Source organism: Epinephelus fuscoguttatus, linkage group LG6 (genome assembly GCF_011397635.1).
Source record: "Epinephelus fuscoguttatus linkage group LG6, E.fuscoguttatus.final_Chr_v1".
Taxonomy (NCBI): Eukaryota; Metazoa; Chordata; class Actinopteri; order Perciformes; family Serranidae; genus Epinephelus; species Epinephelus fuscoguttatus.
This window is the reverse complement of record NC_064757.1, coordinates 45,418,983-45,437,325: the sequence shown is the minus strand read 5'-3', so window position 1 is coordinate 45,437,325 and position 18,343 is coordinate 45,418,983. Positions and strand designations below refer to the sequence as shown.

At 43.8% G+C, this 18,343-nt stretch overlaps 1 protein-coding gene across 1 annotated transcript; it reads right to left on the bottom strand.

Annotated features, from left to right (window-relative positions):
• Nucleotides 1–1,758: 1,758 nt before the first annotated feature.
• On the bottom strand, nt 1,759–18,343 carry LOC125890725 (uncharacterized). The gene is made up of 6 exons (XM_049579506.1): nt 17,952–18,343; nt 15,541–15,623; nt 13,426–13,540; nt 9,403–9,447; nt 9,009–9,096; nt 1,759–8,793 (listed from the first exon to the last, which is right to left on the bottom strand). The coding sequence occupies exons 1-6, from the start codon at nt 18,326–18,328 to the stop codon at nt 2,287–2,289; spliced, it is 7,215 nt and encodes a 2,404-aa protein (XP_049435463.1). The 5' UTR covers nt 18,329–18,343; the 3' UTR covers nt 1,759–2,286.

The following is an 18,343-nucleotide window of genomic DNA, read 5'->3' as shown; positions in this document are numbered from 1 at the left end:
GCAGCAGCCTGAAGCGCTGATACAAGGCAGGATGGATCCATGCTTCCATCTGAATGTGGTTTTTCCAATCTTCTATTGTCCAGTTTTGGTGAGAAAACCCGTGTGAAGTGTAGCCTCAGTTTCCTGTTGTTAGCTGACAGGAGTGGCACCTGGTGTGGTCTTCTGCTGCTGTAGCCCATCTGCTTCAAGGTTGGACAAGGTGTTGTTGCTTCAGAGATGCTCTTCTGCACACCTTGGTTGGAACCAGTGCTTATTTGACTTCCTGTTGCCTTTCTATCATCTTGAACCAGTCTGGCCATTCTCCTCTGACCTCTGGCATCAACAAGGCATTTTGGCTCACTGGATATTTTCTCTTTTTGGGACCATCCTCTGTAAACCCTAGAGATGGTTGTGCTGAAAATCCCAGTAAATACTCAGACCAGCCCGTCTGGCACCAACAACCATGCCACGTTCAAAGTCACTTCAATCACCTTTCTTCATCATTCTGATGCTCCGTTTGAACTTCAGCAGCTCATCTTCACCATGTCTACATGACTAAGTGCATTCAGTTGCTGCCACGTGATTGGCTGATTAGCTATTTATGTTAAGGAGCAGCTAAACAGGTGTTCCTAATAAAGTGGCCAGTGACTGTATATTTACATGGGCTATTTTTGTGTGACAAAGTTAAATGGTAATAACTGCATATTTAGAAAAGCCTAAGGTATAAGTTTATCAATATAAAGAAAAGTTTCTTTTGCTCAATGACTCATAGGGAAGGGGTGGAATTTAAAAAGTTTATACTTCCTCTCACCTTTTCAGATGTGTGAATCAAAGTAATGATACCTTGACAATTGCTTTTACATAAAAGATATTTTTTGGGGCATTTTTGCCTTTATAGATAGGACAGTTGAGTGTGAATGACATGCAGCAAAGGGCCACAGGCTGGAGTCGAACCCGGGCCGCTGCAGCAACAGCCTTGTACACGGGGCGCCTGCTCTATGCACTAAGCCACCGACGCCCCTACAGTTGCTTTTACATTAATCATTTATTCATTCATTTATTTTCTGTAACTCCTTATCCTGATAGGGGTCGCCTGGGGGCTGGAGCCTATCCCAGCTGACATTGGGCGAGAGGCAGGACTGACACATAGAGACAGACAACCATTCACACTCACAGTCACATCTTTGACTATGGGAGGAAACCGGAGCACGTAGAGGAAACCCATAGTAAACATGCAAACTCCGCACAGAGGGGCTCCCCCACCCTGGGTTTAAACCAGGAACCTTCTTGCTGCGAGGCAACAATGCTAACCACTGTACCACCATGCCACCTTTATTATTATTATTTGTAAGTATTACTTTCTTTCTCTCTGCTTGTTTGTTTGTTCGTGTCCTTTTTTAACGTTCAAAATAAATATAAAATATCACACCAGTTTACAATATTATCAACCAGTTTGTATTTCTCTTACATAGACGTCCTGCAGTTGCTTAATTGAAAAGATGGATCTTAATCAGCCTCACTTGCTTTCTGAAGCTTAGCTGACTCAACCCTCATGGCTCTGGTTGAACCTGTGTCTTTACCACCTGAAATGTCACAGTGTGTCAGCCGTTGGGCTTTTCTATGACACATGCATGAAGCGATGAAGCAAACTGTACTTTTATTTTAACCAAACTTTAAAACTTAGTGAGGGAAGGACATTAGTCTTTAAAACGATCTGTCAACACACAATAATAATTTTAATGATTTTATTTCCAAGAATAACGCAAAAGAATCCATATTAATTGGTATGATTATGAAACATTTGAGTGCAATAAAAGTTAGATGAATTTGACTACATTAAAAAAATGCCTTAACATTTAAATCAAAGCAGCATATATGCAGTGAATAAGATCCAGCTCAAATCCAGTAACATTCAGATCCAGTAACATCCGTTTAAAACATTACTAAATGCGATCCAATTCACTCACCCTCTTAAAAAGAAAGCAAGGTTAGTCAGTGTCATTCATCAGATGTCTTGACCACAAGCTTTCAAATAACAAACAACTGGAAATAACAAAAGATAAATGAAGATAAAATTACAAATGATGAATTAAATTCAGATGCTGTCTTTGCTTTCAAAGATACATTTCAGCTGCAGCATTATAGAACTCTACATTACATCTGCATCAACAGTTGTTTCTGTTTGTTTCTACGACTTTTGTTATTGCGCCTTTAAAACTGATTTTCTGCATGTTTGTAAAATGACAACGCAGCGGAAGAGGACAAGACTGCAGATAAACCGATGGCTGAAGACTAAGCTGCTTTCTTCTATTTTGACTGACACTCTTGCAGCAGCTCACTCACGGCCACCTCCCCATTTCTGTAGAAAAATTTCAAATGACCACACTCATTATCATCACTGATCCAGCCTTTCAGTGCAATATTAACAGTACTTTGGTTGGGTCCAGAGAAAGTCAGGAGAACTTTGTCAGTTAAACGTTGGCACTCAGATATCTGTGTTGACTGTGAGCTCAAGTACAAGACGTCTGTAGCTGTGTCATTTGCACAGTTATCAATGGTGACTGAACCGTGGTGGAAAGCCAACATGTAAATGTCATTTCCATCACCCCCGACCAAGTAATCACCACCAGTGGACGCTAAGATGTCATTGCCGTCAGAGCCTTTGAGAAGAGCACTTTCATAACCAGACACCAAGACATCAGAATAGATGGTGCCAATGACTGTCTCAATGTCCTTCAGCACGTCCCCCTCAGCATCGGCATAGCGGCCTTGTCCAGTCAGCAGGTTAACATAAACCCCTTTACCTGTGTCAGGATCACCTCGGTAGAGAACAGCGTCTCTGCCAGGACCGCCATCCACCAGATCAGCCCCTGGTCCAGGAATGAAAACATCCCGACCAGAGTTTCCCATCATTGTGTCATTTCCATCACCGCCATAAAGAGTGTCGTCTCCCAAGTCACCAATCAGGATGTCAGCTCCTTTTTCCCCTATGAGTGTGTCATCTCCTTCACCTCCTTCCAAGGCGTCATCCTTCCATCCACCAATTAGAACATTGTCTCGGTCATTGCCTAGTATGTCATTGGACTGGGCAGGACAGCCTTGCACAGTGTGGACCTTTGACAGATTTCTCTGAGAGCTAAAGTCCAAACGGCAGTCAACCTGCAATTGTTTCAGAGTCACTTTGAAAGCTTCAGTTTGAAAGGAACTAGCATCTTCAGTTGAGTTTAGTGATATCAATTTAAAAGTCACTCCATCAGAGCTCAGAAACTCTAGGTGCTGATGTTGGTCACCATCATTGTAGTTGAGCAGACTAAATTTTAATTGTTCCCCATTTGTTGTGATCGTCACATTCAGATCTGCTGTTGATGAGTCAAATGCAACTTGGCTGCCATCAAAAAAATCCATGTCAACCAACACAGTATCAATATTCTGATCTTCTGCAAAGTTATCGATCAATAAGTTGTTTCCATATTCATGTTTGATTATGTAAGTGTCTTTTCCTTCACCTCCAAACATCAATGCACCTCCAGTGTAAGGATCAAGCAGATTCTCTTTGCTGTTCCCAACCATGATGTCGAAACCCGAGGAACCGTACATTTCTTTGACTGACTCTGCATTATTCATCATCATCACTTTGCCTTGACGGTCACAGAAGAATCTGTCCTCAGAATTTTTTCTTGTATATCGGAAACACCCATCATGTCCAGAAGAAGTCAAATCATCTTCTACATCTACTGACCGTTTCTGGAGAGTTGTTTGGAGTGAATGAAGTGGTTCAGATTCCTGGTTTCTATAATCAACAGTTAAGGGGAACATTAGAGACTCGGCACAGCTGCTATGGTTGGGCATCAGTCCAGCTGTTATTCCGTCACTGGTCTTGATCTGCAGGTGCTGATAATTCTTTGAATCAAACCAGTTCTGCAAAATAACATCTTGCTTTCCGTGTACCCAAATGATAATGTTCTGTTCTTCACAACTACATTTTATATGGTGATATTGTTCTTTCAGGAAGAGAATATCCAAAGCTAGATCTGGTGATTTATTGTTGATGGTTTTGACTCCTTGGCCTGGTGTGATAACATACCAGTCCTCCCCTCCTCTGCCCTCGATGAAATCGTTTCCTTTTCCTGGGAAAATAACATTGTGATGTTTATTCCCTCTAATGTCATCGTCAAACTCTGACCCGTGTACTTCTGTCACGCTGCCAAAAGCCTCGTCCTTTTCAAGGTCCACCACCAGAGCAGATGTGGAGTTACTGTAGTCAATGCTGCGACTTTTTATGCACTTGTTGAACGGGTCACTCTCCAGGCAGTCAGCCTTGTTATCTGAGATTGTGAAAGTGATCAGATCCTTTGTGACAACAAGCAAATGTCTGTATGCTGGTAACCTGAACCAATTAACTATAATCACATTGACGGGTGCATTGTCGTGGAATGCGTTCAGAACAACATTGTGACCTTGTGCCCTGGCTTTAAAAGTGTGGAAATTTGCTTCTATTATGACCATGTCTATTTTAGAGTCCAACGCACCATTGTTAATCCACACTGAAGACTCTTCTCTGTGTCCTCTGTCTTTCACTATATATATGTCTTCTCCTTCACCACCGATCAAATAATCAAAAACTCCTCCTCCTCCATCTATCAGATTATTTTCTCTATTTCCAATGAGCTCGTCATTATACTGAGTCCCCAAGATATTTGTTACTGTACTTAGAAGTGGCTCTGATGCGTGCACAATTTCACCTCGTGTCTTAAACATCTTGTTAATTCCTCTAGCCACCAGCTGTACAGAAGAAATCACAGTGGAGGAAATCTCAAATAAGACACCGTCTCCTGACATCAATGTCATGTGACGATACAGTTCCCCTAAAAACCATCCTTGTATGGTAACAGAATGACTGCTCTCATACATCAACACAACATCATCTCCAGATTTAGACACAGAAATCTGACTGTAATTAACGCTGAAATGAAGAATGTCTAGTGCTTTGGAAGGATCGTAGTTGTTAATGATTGTTTTCCCTCCATTTTCAGGAATGATGTACGTGTCTTTTCCACTCGAGCCTTGAACGAAACTTCTCTGTGGACCCAGGTAGAATATGTCATCACCTGGTTCACCGTAAAGCATGTAATAGTAGTTTAACATGACTTGAATCATTTTTTGTTCAGCCTTCTGAATTGCAAAAAAACGATTAGCATCTCTATTTCCCTTGTATACCCCATAACTTGAATTTGATACAGCTTTATAACCTGAAACTACATTCACAGAGCCGGCTGGTATGAACATGAGGATTTTCTTCTGTAATTTTGTGTACTCTAATTGATGTGACTCTCCCAGGCCAAGAATTATATCTTTGCTTCCATGTGTATCAATTTTCTCACAACTCTTCCCATATTTCTCATCATTAGATACAAAATAGTGCAAGCAGAGCTCAGACTCGCCCTGGTCCGCAAGGTCGAAGTAAATACCTCCTCCATTCCAAGAAGCGTCACCACCACTAAAATCAATGGCCCTTGTTCCATCCTGTTCCTTTGTAATTCTGTAATATTTGTGATAGTCTGATATCTGCTCAACCAATCTGTGCCCCTCCGCAATTTCATCGTAACGCCAATTGTAGAAGAAGCTTGCTACGTGAATTGCAAAGTGTAAAGTTCCCTTTACAAAGCCAGAAGAAACAGCCCGCAGTTTCTCCAGAACTCCAGCTTCCTTCGGGATGTTTTTTAGTTCGTTCTGTATGCCCATATAAACATCATCAATGACTGTCCGGACTGCTGATAGAGCCACTATAAGCGGTGCCACTTCAGGCTGAACAATTGCAAGAGCATCCAAAGGAATCATACCAGCGTCTAGGGCAGCATCAATATATCCCAGGGTGTCACCTCGCTTCAAATCTTGTGCCAAATTGTATACCCCAAATCCCATTCCCACTACTGGTATAACCGTCATAGTGCCCTTTATGGCAGGGCTTTTCATGATCGCTGTCGCAGCTCTGGTGATTCTTGTCTGTGAGGACAGAGTTTGTCTTGCAATAACAGATGTTGTCATAGTCGTCACGCCATGAGCAGTTTGCAGAGATCCCACCACACCATCTGCGATGTCACCTTGTTCAAAAGCACGAACAGCTCCTCTCATTCCCAGCATGAGGCCGAGTGTCCCAACAGCAGTCCCAGTGTGCTCTACATACTTGTTGACTTGATGGGAGGAGGTTGAACTGTGAATCTCCATGTCATTAATTGCTGTGTCAATGCTCTCCAACAACCTGTCATTGTAACTTTGACTCTCTGGAGATAACTCGGCCCTAAACTCATAAGGTTCAGTATCAGCACCCTTGAACAGTTGACATATGAACTGTCCATTTTCTATTCTGGCACTGTCCCCCTGGACGCTCAACTCTGCCAGATTTTCACCATATTTTGCCGTTAACTGAGTGTGAATTTGTTCAGCTGATAATACTCTCACCCTGGAGAAATATGATTCAAGTTTGACGGAATTTTCCAACTCTGAGGCAGATTTTAAGTCTTGAGGTGTTACCTGGCTGTCATCATAGCCTCCTAATGATCCAGATGCCAAAGGTCTGCTGCTGTCTTTTGCTTTGAAAGTTTTATAATTGTTTGTTTCTTGAACTGAATTACTTTCAGTTATCGTGTATTTTTCTGCAGTTTTCAATATCTGAGGCCAAATTTCATTTTCATCTTGAATCCACGATTGGTACTGTTTAACTTCTCTTGTTATGAGTTTTTTAAGGTCATTCATTAAGTCTTTCTTATTTCTAGGGTTGTATCGGTTTTCTAATTTGCTGGAACCTTCAGGTGTTGCTGAGCCACTAAATCCACGTCTGCTTGGGTCAACCCAAGTAAAGCCTCTTGCCATTGAATGCTCTTCTAAAAGAAAATCCTGTCCTTTCTCTCGAATGTTGTTGTCTGGATTGTCGGCCATATCCAGGGCCATAAGCACCAGAGGAAATGTCCGGAAGTTTCTAGCAGATTCAGATATAACTGATGCAGTGAAATATGTGGTGTACCAGGCCTCAGTGGATAGTGGTACAGTAGTTGTATGCTCTCCAAGAAAAATACCTTTCACATATTCAGTGTAGCTTTCTTTTGGGTTATTTATATTGTTATCTTTAAGAATTCTTGGTCGCATGTCTGAGTATTTTTCTTTGTCTATGTGATCACGAATGCACTCATAAACTTCATTAATTTTCTGCTTATCTTCTATCTGATTGTTGTCAAGCTTTTTTCCAATTGGAGCGACATACAGACTTATAGGATCAACACTGAATATCCAGTCTTTGACCATCAGGTATGTAAGGCTGTTTTCTCCAGTCTTTGCATAGTGATGAATGATATTTCTGACATCTTTTCCTGACTTAATCTTGTAACAGTTGGAGAGAATATCCTTTTGTTCTTGCTCAGTTAATCTTCTCTCTGCCTTCCATTTCCTCTCATTGTTTAAATAAATTTTTATTTTTTTTGTTAGAAAATACTCTTTCAGATTTAAGTTTTCAGTGTTAATTTTTTCTGGAAGGGGCAGGTCTGTGTGAAAGAATGCCCAAGATAGAGCTTCAAGTTCATCACAAGCATGACGTATTTGGTCAGCACTGTCAAACTTTTCTAAAACATTCTGGTCAATAAATCTCTTTGGCAAATCTGGCCAGCTGTCTCTGTAGACCTTAAAACGATTGACTGGATTCTTGGGTATTAGAAGGTTTCTTTCATTGGGAAAAACTGCCTCTCCTCTACTGGCGGGCTCCTCTCTAAGAAGTACATATCCCTTCCTATCGCGATTGGCCACCACTTTCTTGCTGTCACCTTTACCTCGCCATCGCAGCCCTTCTGGAACAATCTCTGGGGTGGTTCTCTCTCCTGTGTGCCTGACCTGAACCAGAGTATCCCTGAGGTGCAGCTCTGTCTCGATGTTGGCGGTGTCATGTAGCTCCCTCATCAGGGTTTCAACGAATGCTTTATCTGATCCGACCTCAGGGGCCACAACACTTGTTGTTTTGATTTTATCAGAGACCCTGAAGGTGTGTTGAATGATTTGGGCGACATCTCGTGCTGTGTGCCCCGCCAGTGTCATCTCTCCTGAGTCTTTCTTGCCATGTCCTACCAGCACCAGTGTGCTGTCCTCCGACAGAGGCACGGCCGCACCATGGATCAGTTCTGGTTTTTGGTTACTATCAAGAGTGTAGACAGAGGTCGTTGTTGGATGGTTTTCATAAAGGTAAACAGCAGCGTCTTTGATAGTGGAGTCATCTTCCATAATGAGGATCTGCTGGTGGTCATAATGTGTGGTATGATCAGCTGGTGTTTGTGATTGGTAGCTAGAAACTGATTCAAGTTCAGTCATGGCCAGGTAAGTCTGTTGATTCTCCTGGTTTGTTTCTAAGACTGCTTTGGTGCCACTGGCCATAAAAACTCGAATGAAGCTATATTGGAATTGTTTGGTTGTGTTTCCATCAAGCGAGAAAACAGGCGCAGTTTTCAGTGATGGGTTCAACACCAACTCTGCAAGTGATGAGCCAGAAAGGCCGGACATGGTTTGTCCATCTTCTGAAACATTTCCAAATATTTTCACTACAGTGTAGCTGTCTGCTTCTGGTACACATGAGACATTGTACAAGCATTCTTTGCTGACTATCAATGAGTTATGAGGATCCAAGCTGTATTCCTGTTGCACTCTTTCATTTGTTGAACTTTCTTCGTCAGTCATGACCAGAAGTTTTTGGCTGTAGCTGCGCGAGATCTCTGAAGCACGTAGCAGCCAATCTTGTGTCTTCTGTTCATCAATAGCTGCCAAGAAGCTGTCAAAATCCTATAAGTTAAAATAAAATATGAACACAGCAGAAAGTGCAGTTAAAGTCAGGGCAAGATACATCTACAGATATTAATATAGATTACTTTATATCAACTCCTTTGATTACCAGGTTTTTGTCATTTAATGAAACACTTATTTGAGGTTCCAGTAAAATGTAGTTCAGCACCTCTGTGCTTACTGCTGCTCTCCATTTTATTTTAAAATTCACTCACCGGCCCTCTTTGAATGACAGAAGCTGCGAAATTCTCAGACTCCTGAAGATCATCCAGCAAACTCATTGGGTCTTTGTCTGTATTCGTTCTAAAGACAATTGACATGTTTATATCATAGAGAGGTAGACAGCAATTACACAGATTAAGCAATACCTGGTGAAGACCACATGAAAATTTAATCTGACTAGTGTTTTATAGCACCTTCCCTAAGGGAAACACATTTGAATAACTAAAAGAAAAATAGTTACTTTTACAGTTAGAAGCACTTATAATAACTATCGAGTTGGGCCTGCCTTAAAAGGCCCACCTTATTCAGTGGCATCAGTAAGGTGTTTAGGTCTACACCTAAAATATTGTATTGTCACCAGAACTAGTGTAGATAAATTCTTCTTACCCGCTACTGGATCTCCTAGCTCTGGCCCCATGGATGGATGTGCCCCTAAGATGAAATACAGTCATGGTTACCTTTTCAGTTCACTTTTTTCCCCCTCTTGACTGAAATACAAACACCCCATGGAATCAGTCACGGACACTAGTGCTAAACCAATGAATCGGCCTGGCCAATAAATACTCTAGACCAGTGGTCGGCATAATTTACTATCAAAAGAGCCCTTCTGTGTTTGCTTGTCCAAATTGAACTGACATTAGCTTTCTTTGCCGTAGCAACAGCGGTGAACCAATAAAAGTTGTGCATGGTGAAGTCTAGTTCGTAATTGTATTCTTTTGGTTGAAAATTGGCAAAGTACCCTTTTTAGGTGGAACCAAAGTTCCACCCAGAAACTTTAGGCATACACCATTAGCACATGTGAGTCTGTCACACAATGGTGAGCGCAAATGAAATGGCAGAGCTGGAGGACTCGCAGACTCCCAATCAGCTAGAACAGCACTGGAGAAAAAGTTGTGAATATGACGAGGACAGTGTCTTGGCATTGCTCCACTGTCGTTAGGGTATGGAATGAAAACACATCCAACGTCCTAACACATTCGATGCCGTCACCCAGTTGTGCTGGTCACTGGGACAAGGACAGAGTAACTTGTGTTAAGTATTTTAAGATTCAAAACCTAAGGTATGCTTCTTGGTTTTATAGCCTGTCGTGACTTTTTGCCTTATGGGTGTAAAGGTCCTGACACACCAATCTGAAGGTTGGCCTTCACTCAATGTTAAACTTTTGTTGAGTGTCTGTTAGCCTAGTCGCTGCACTGTGTCCAGCAGGTTTGGTCCCCATCTGTGCTTGTCAACTTTTTTCCCACTGATGCATCATGTTCAATCGGCATCAAAGTTCAGCCCAGTGCACAAGAAGAGAAACGGAAGAGGTGGAAGTAAACAAAGAGCTAACGTCACAAGGGAGTGAGGTCAAAACAAAGATATAGTTTAAGGTAAGATTGTTTTTCTTTATCCTTTGAGCTCTTTTGCAGAAAGGTTTCCTGATGGTTTGTGTTATTTTCACTGGCGCATGGTAAATATGCTCTGATTGTGTTGTTAATGTGCTAACTGGCTAACTAGCGTCAAGACAGTCTTCCAGTTTCTCTTTTTGCGTGATGAATACAGAATACCATTGTCTGCTGGTATGGAGAGGTATTTCATTTCATGCAGGTGAAGAACATACGTTCTGATTGGCCTTCGGCTGTAGTCTTTGCTTTGTGTTCATGTGCAGCTTTTTGGTTGAGACACAGGCAGTGTGAGGCAACGTAGCAGGCGACATTTGTTGCTGCTTGTTCTCTGATGTCAGTTTGGTGTGTCTCAGCCTTTAAGCATTCGTACAGTGTTCGTACAGTGTAATACTCGTGTGTTTAAAAGGATTCTTTTTGTTATAATGACCAAGGTTTACCAAAGTTGCCAGTTGGCAAAATGCTGCCTCAGTCCCCAGCAGGATGATTGTGTCGGTGTTTGACATTTGCACTGCAGCCTCCCTAGAAATGTGTGCTTATACATCTGGGGCCGGTTGCACCAACAGGGCTCACGTCTGGTCTTAAGCTAAGTCGGTCGTAACTTGGTGTTCTAAGTCCGACCTAATAGTTACGCCGGTTGCACCATCTAGGCTTAAGCCTTCTTCTCACTAAGTCTGGGCGAACTCTTATGCCTAGTCAAGAGCAGCTGTAAGGTCATTATCAAGCTGCGGCTTTAGAGCAGCTTGATAATGCCACCGTCTGTACAACAAGCGGGCATTTAGACGGGAGAGAGTAATTAGGGACAGAAGCAATCCATTGGACTTGTAATGATGAGGAGCTGATTGAGATGTTTTGATTCGGAGAGATCTGTTTGAACTTATTGAAGAGCTGTCACCAGATTCATTTTTTTGGAGGAGACATCTTTTTTTGCCTTGCTAAGGTGATCTTTCCACTTCTTCCTCATGTCAGCCTCTGTACGAAGGCAGCCAAAGTCTGAACACATATTGATGTGCCCCGTTATCTCTGCCCATACTGACTGTTTTTTCTAATTTGTGATGACGTCCGACTGCTTGGCAGTCAACACGTCTCTGTGCTGGCTTTACAGCTCCATTCATTTTCTAATTTCAATGTCGGTAAAGTTACCCTTTCTTTTTTGTTGATCCTCCATGTTTTCTTCAAATCTTAAACTGTAAATAAACCGTCAACACAGATGAGAGGGGCTGTCAACTGTCAATTGTCAACTGTCAAGCACACGGGGTGAATTAGCAACGTGTCATTTGACGTCACCGCGCTCCTCTAAACAGGCCGCGTGCGTCATTCCAGGGGCATTCACATGGACACGCACGGCTAAAACTGGCGTAGCTAAGACCAGTCGTAAGCCATGTTGGTGCAACCGGCGTAAGTCCACTCCTTAAGACTGCTCTTAACAAAGACCGTCTTAGGAGTTACGACCAGGCGTAGTTAAGACCAGTTGGTGGAACTGGCCCCTGGGGTTTTTGTTTTTGAACCATAACATCTGTGTACCGTTACAGCTCTAATGTAAAGTCCTACACGCTGCTGCTGTTTGGACACATGTTGATTTGCCAGAAGAAAAGCTGTTTTGTCATATTTGCTAAGCAGATCTCCACATCGTGGCTACCCTGACTAGTTCTTCTGTCTAATGTGTGCTGCCTGCCATTCTCAAGTGCAGTAGAGAGAAGGAGAGAAGTGGCTGACTAATAAAGAGTTTCAAGAAACTTACTTAAAATCTTTATAAAAGCCAAAAGACAATAAAAGCACAAGGGGTGCGGCTTTCTGTGGATTATGTTCTCTATCAATGTTTCGGTCCAGAAATGATGCACCAGAGGGCACTTATAATATGCAACCAGCCGCCACTGCCCGTCAACAAAAACAAAGACAACTATGGTTAAATGTGATAAGACCAAAGGACTGGACGGAGGCCATCATCAAAAATGCTCACATGTGCAGCGCACACTTCATATCAGGTTAGGGAAAAAGTATTTCCTGTTGTAGGGATGAATAAGGTTATGTGTATTAAGGGTTATCATGTCCACCTCATCAGAAACTGGGGAGGGATTAAGAGGAAGATTGGATTTCTCTGCAACGCTAACTTTTTAGCACATTAGCTAACGTTAGCTTCCATAGCAAAACAAACAAGTGTGGTCCTCCTTTGTAAGATTGGCTTCCTGTGACATCATCCATCCACTGAGTGAGAGCATACGGGTCGGCCAGTCTGGTCCCGTTGGTCAGTGTTTACTTATTCCAGTAACACTGGCGGTCCCGGAGAGTGAGTGACCTGACATGGTGCGTTGGTAAATTCAGTCTGACGCTCTACACTAAAATGAGAGCCCTGTTGGTGGAAGAAACGCAGCGTTATATTTCTACATGAATGAACCAACGGTTAAGTTAATCACACATTCACTCCGCTCGGCGCTCTGCTGCTCCGTCTCCACAGACAGAGTGTCCAGAGTGCGCTCTGCCACTCTGAGAGTGCGCTGCTCTGGATAACCCAGCGCTACATTCAGACAGTGCTACGAATTTACAAACGGTCCAGTTTGTGTCAGAGTGCGCTCCCACACTCAGAGTGAGTGTTTCTGAACGCACCACTCACATCATCTTCCTCCATTGTTGAAAACAAGCCACAGGAACTTGCTAGCTCAGTGGCCTAGTGGTAGAGTGTCTGCCCTGAGACTGGGAGGTTATGGGTTGGATCCCCGGCCAGGTCATACCAAAGACTATTAAAATGGCACTCGGCATCAGAGGTCGGGATTGGGGGGTGGGTTGGATCCGCTGCTGCTCACCGCTCCCTCAGGGGATGGGTCACATGCGGAGAACAAATTTCACACACTCAGGTGTGTGACAATCAGTGGGACTTTAACTTTAACTTAAGCTAGCACTACCTAATGTCTGTGGATTGTTTTGCCTCCAGCTAAGCCCCGCCCACCAAAAACATTATATTGTTTACTAACAGTAAAAGGGTCTATAAAGGTTGAGAAGGAGACATTTATTCAAACATTTATTAAGATACCTTTGGTCCGATGGGTTCTTGAGCCTTTCATGGAACATGTGTTCATGCAGTCCTCTGAGGCGGTGCAGTGCAGCGATATCAGGGCCGAGCTCCTCCCACTCATCATCTCTCACCTCTGGGAAAGAAATGTTACATTTAATGATCCACAGGATCCCTTGTTAGTGCTGCTCATCCTCATGCTTATAGACTGACATCTTTATTCAAACGTGCAAATGACACCAGCTGCTCTTCTGTTGTGTTTCTGACAAAGCAGGTGCTCACTGAGTGTTTGCTGTAGAATTAAACAGCACTGACTGTTACTGCAGTGTAATTTAAAATAACAAGACATTAGTTAGTGCACTGTAATGGTTTGTTATCTGGGTTATATTGTTTCCTCACAGTTGTGATCTCTGATTTTGGTTCAAACATGAAGAAGAACTCAGAGTACTGAAATCCTTCAAAATGTCCTCTGTTAAATAGTCTGTAAGGGGAGCGCTTGGTCTGTGTTGCCATCATTAGCCCTTTTTAAACAGGAATTGTGCAAATTTGCAGGAAAGCCCAATCAGTGTTTTTTCAGCATTGGCAGTATAAAAACAAAATCGGGGAGTGCAGCAAAATGCCGCCTACCTACTTTTGTTTATACAGAATGCACCTTTTTCGGGGCAATGGGGGCGTGAGCAAGTAACAAAACGTGTAGCTCAGCGTGTGACGTAAACAGTGACGTGGGAGGGAAGCCGCGGCTGGTCAGTCCTTCGGTGATTCTCTCGTAAGTCGGCCCGTCCTTCACCGTCCCCGTCATCTGACGGTTAATGGCCTCTTCGTTTGCGAGGACAAGGAGGGCGCTCAATTCCTTGTCTCCCCAGTTGCTCATCTTTACAGTGTCTGTCAGGTTTGTGTTTCCCTCTTGCTACTAGCTGCTCGCTAATTCCTGCTATCAGCTGTTTCCTGTTTATCCAGCGCCAGTGGCTCGCACGTGCAGCGTCATCAACAGCTCCTCCCACAAGTCATCAACAGCTCCTCCCACAAGTCATCAACAGCCCCTCCCGTGGTGGAAGGCCACCTCGGTCTGTTTAAACTAAAAGGGTTCCACCAATATGTCTACCCTGCGAGGCGGAAAATTGGGCACTTCGGATCAACTCGCCAATCCGGCTCTGTGTGTCTAAACGCTCGCAGCTTGCCGGCAAAACGGCCCCACATTCGCCGAAAATCTGGCAGTGTGAAAGGGGCTATTAATACACAGACTTGAGAGCAAAACAGCCGCTGTATTGATTTCACACAGACTTGCTCTGTTCAGAGGTGCGACATCACCATGATGACCACAGGTATCGCCAAATCAACTAGGACTAAATCTAAAGCCCAGTTCAGACCAGAAATTTGTGACGAGGCGAGTTGAAACAAATAAGTACTGTCAACGCTCCGTTCTGCAACGTTGTAAAAAGCTGCTGATTCACACCAAGTCACCACAAAGAATCATCTCTGGTCAACAACTCTCTGTACTTCCGTACTAATTTGCAGCTTTTCAGACTTATTTTGTGGCTGAATATAATTTGTAGCTTCTTAAAATCTGAATGAGGATAGTGATAGTGAGATACTGGCTACAGTGATGAAACAAAACCAGCATCGGATGGACTGTATTCATAATCAATACACCACAATAATATAAATTAATCAGCGCTAATTCATCAGTCAATGAGAATTTGTGTGTGTGGGTGGGGCTTAAGCACATACAGCCAGCAGCAGCAGCGACCCACCGTCCTCACCCTGTGCTGGTGTCAGACGGAAACCGAGAGCTTGGTGGGGACGGAGCACCTGTCGCAGGAAGCCAACACGCCGTCTGCAGTCATTTTGACTTGACCAGCAGACTTCACTACAAGCTGATTGGCTGTTGAAACAGTTGATCTGCTTTACAACCAGCCGCCAGCGATTTGATCATTTGAGTTGCAGGTGTCACCATCAGCCGGCTTGAGTCAAGCTCAGACCGGCCAGTTCACACCACTACAACTTTTCTCTGCGACGTTCTAAAACGACTTTGTCTCGTCACAAATCTTTGATCTGAATTGGGCTTTAGGGGTTACAACTATAGAGACAGCCTGAACTTGAGAACTTGACATTGTGAAAATGTTAAAGATTTATCACCAAATTGTTCAGAGAGGATGATGAGGCTGAAGAGGACCAGCAGCCTCAGTGTCCTCCAGTTCTTCTTCCAACCTGCCATCACTCTGGAAAATATGACAAACACACAGCGACAAAAACATGACTGACCATGGCAGTAGTGATGCATCGAGCCTTTCTATTTATTACTTCAGTTCACAAAAATAACAATTGACCCTGCGCTAAGCCCCGCCCCTTTGTGATGGTCGGTCAAGCTGTCAGAGTAAGCATGGAGCCCACACTGTCACTAACTGCACTCTCTGAAGAAATAAGATCATATTTTTGGAACAATGAAAGAGTGATGTCAGAGAGCAGCAGACAGAGAGGTCTACAGTCTGTGTTTGAAGGATGTATCCAGGATGTCAAACTGACTCAGCAGCAACAACAGGTTAAAAAGACAAAGATAGTTAGAAGCTAAAGCCGAACTATAGGCTACAGATCACAATGTAAACACGGACATACACAGTGTAGTATATCGCCACACAAGACAATGGATATAATGGGAAACTTCACCCATATTGAACCACCTGTGTGTCATCACAGTGTGTGCAGATGACGATGTTTGGCTTCGCCCCCGTGCCCCTGCCAGCACCCACACCTCCACCGCCAGATGGGCAGGGATCACTTCACCGGGGGCGGATGACCCGCTCTGCCTCTGAGCCACACACGTTCTCTCCAGGTGAGGAGTGTCATTAACATGGTAATGGTAAATGGGCCTGCATTTGTATAGCGCCTTTCTAGACATCCGACCACTCAAAGCACTTCTCACTCTACGTGTCACATTCACCCATTCACACACACATTCATACACTGGTGGCCGAAGCTACCGTTAAGGTTAAGTTTTTCCTACTCAGTTTTTAACACGCTCACACACCGATGGAAGCATCATCGGGAGCAATTTGGCGTTCAGTTTCTTGCTCAAGGATACTTCAACATGCAGACTGGAGGGGCCGGGGATTGAACCGCTGATCTTCCGATTCAGATGAGTGTCATTAACACACAACTTCTCCAGGTAAGGAGTTGTTTTCAACAATCCTGTCAGGATTTCCCACAGGCATTCACAGTACAAAAACCCTTTGGGGATGTTTCTATAACACCCTTCACACTTATCTGAATATAACAAGATTGAATTTAAGGAGTTACTTTATAACTGATGTTATATTGAACCACTGATGGTGAGGCAAGATTAAAAGAGCTGATGTTTGATCAGCAGAGTAAAGTATTACTTCAGAGCTCTGCCAGATATGATGCAACACTTTAACTAAAAGCCACACCACAAAGTAAAAATACTGCATTTATTTTATCTTTGAGGGGAAAAATTAAAAAACTGTTGGCAATAAAGGAAAAGTTACAATTGAATGAATGGTTCATTTGTGTTACATGTGAAACCCCCATTGTAAAATATTAAATGTAAAATCCCATGTAAATACAACAGCAGGGACGCAGACAGTCAGCATGAAACATCACAGGAATAGTTTAGGAATGCAATGAACTTTGAATTTACCTGCCTGTTCTTCTGTGGAATACAGTATATACTTTATATACACACACAAAACAGCATTTTGGTTTGTTTGCTTATGCCTTATTTTACCCGAAATTTAATTCAGGTGCAGCTGTGCACTTTGGATGACTAACAGTGAACTGTCTGACCCCCAGATTGCCTGCCAGGAATAAGTCCCAAAGATAAATAAAGCTGTTACTGGAAATCTCTTGGACCCAACAATGGTGTTTGCTCAGACCTGATCTGATTGAAGTGTCATCTCTAAGCCGAGTTTACTGGGGTGTGGGGGGGGTCCTGCTGCAAAAATCTTAAAGCTGCGTTCACACCAAACGCGAATTCGCAAATTCGCTCGTCAAGATTACATACAAAGTCAATGCAAAGACGCGATTAGACGCGAATTCGCGCCGGGCGCAACGCGATAAGGCCAATTTCCACCAGATGCGTGTTGGTTGCGTCTCCACTCCGGCACGGCAGCGGAGCCGATAGGATTCCATTCTAGTCAATGTGTGTGCTTCCACCGGCTGCGGCTGTGCTGCGTTCCGGCTCCGTCTCAGCTCCGGCACTCTGGAGCTCTCCGCAAAAGATACGCAGGACTTCTATTTTTGCCGGACGCCGGAGCACAATGCAGCAATTCAGCACAGAGCAGATCGTGCGGGGCAGGAAGTCGTGCACAGAAACACGTCCGCAACGGACACGCATCCAGTGGAAATCCGGCGATAGAGGCGTCCAGCGCGGCGCGATAGACGTGAAATTCGCGTCCAATGCCTCATCGCTCGAGTTGAAAATATTGAACTTTTGAGGCGAATTCGCGTGACGCTGTGCCGCGAAAGCCAATCAGCGTTGAGATTCTCCCGACGTCACTGGCGTGTGTCAACAACAATAAACTGCTACTCACAGGAGACAGATGGACAGACGCTCCGCAGCTGAAATGGAGCGGCTGTAGTTGGTGTCCTGCCGGTAGATCCTGGCGCCGACCCTCGCCAACAGGTCCTCAAACTGGGCCCCAGTCAGCCTGAAGTACCGCTGAAAGCGGCTATCATCCAGACGGAGTTCCTGGAGGAGGTGGTGAAACTTGCTGAGCTGGATGCGCTTCTGCAGGATAGTGTAAACCCAAAAATGACGGCGTTTGGCCCTCCGAGGCATCTGGGACTTCCAGAGGAGGTAAACAACAAAGCAGCGATGGTGGATGGATATCTCAGCCATGGTCGTCAGTGACGTCTTGACGCCCCGACGTCCAGTTGTTGATGCCGAGATGAAGGAGAAACTTATCATTGCGGTGTGCGGCTA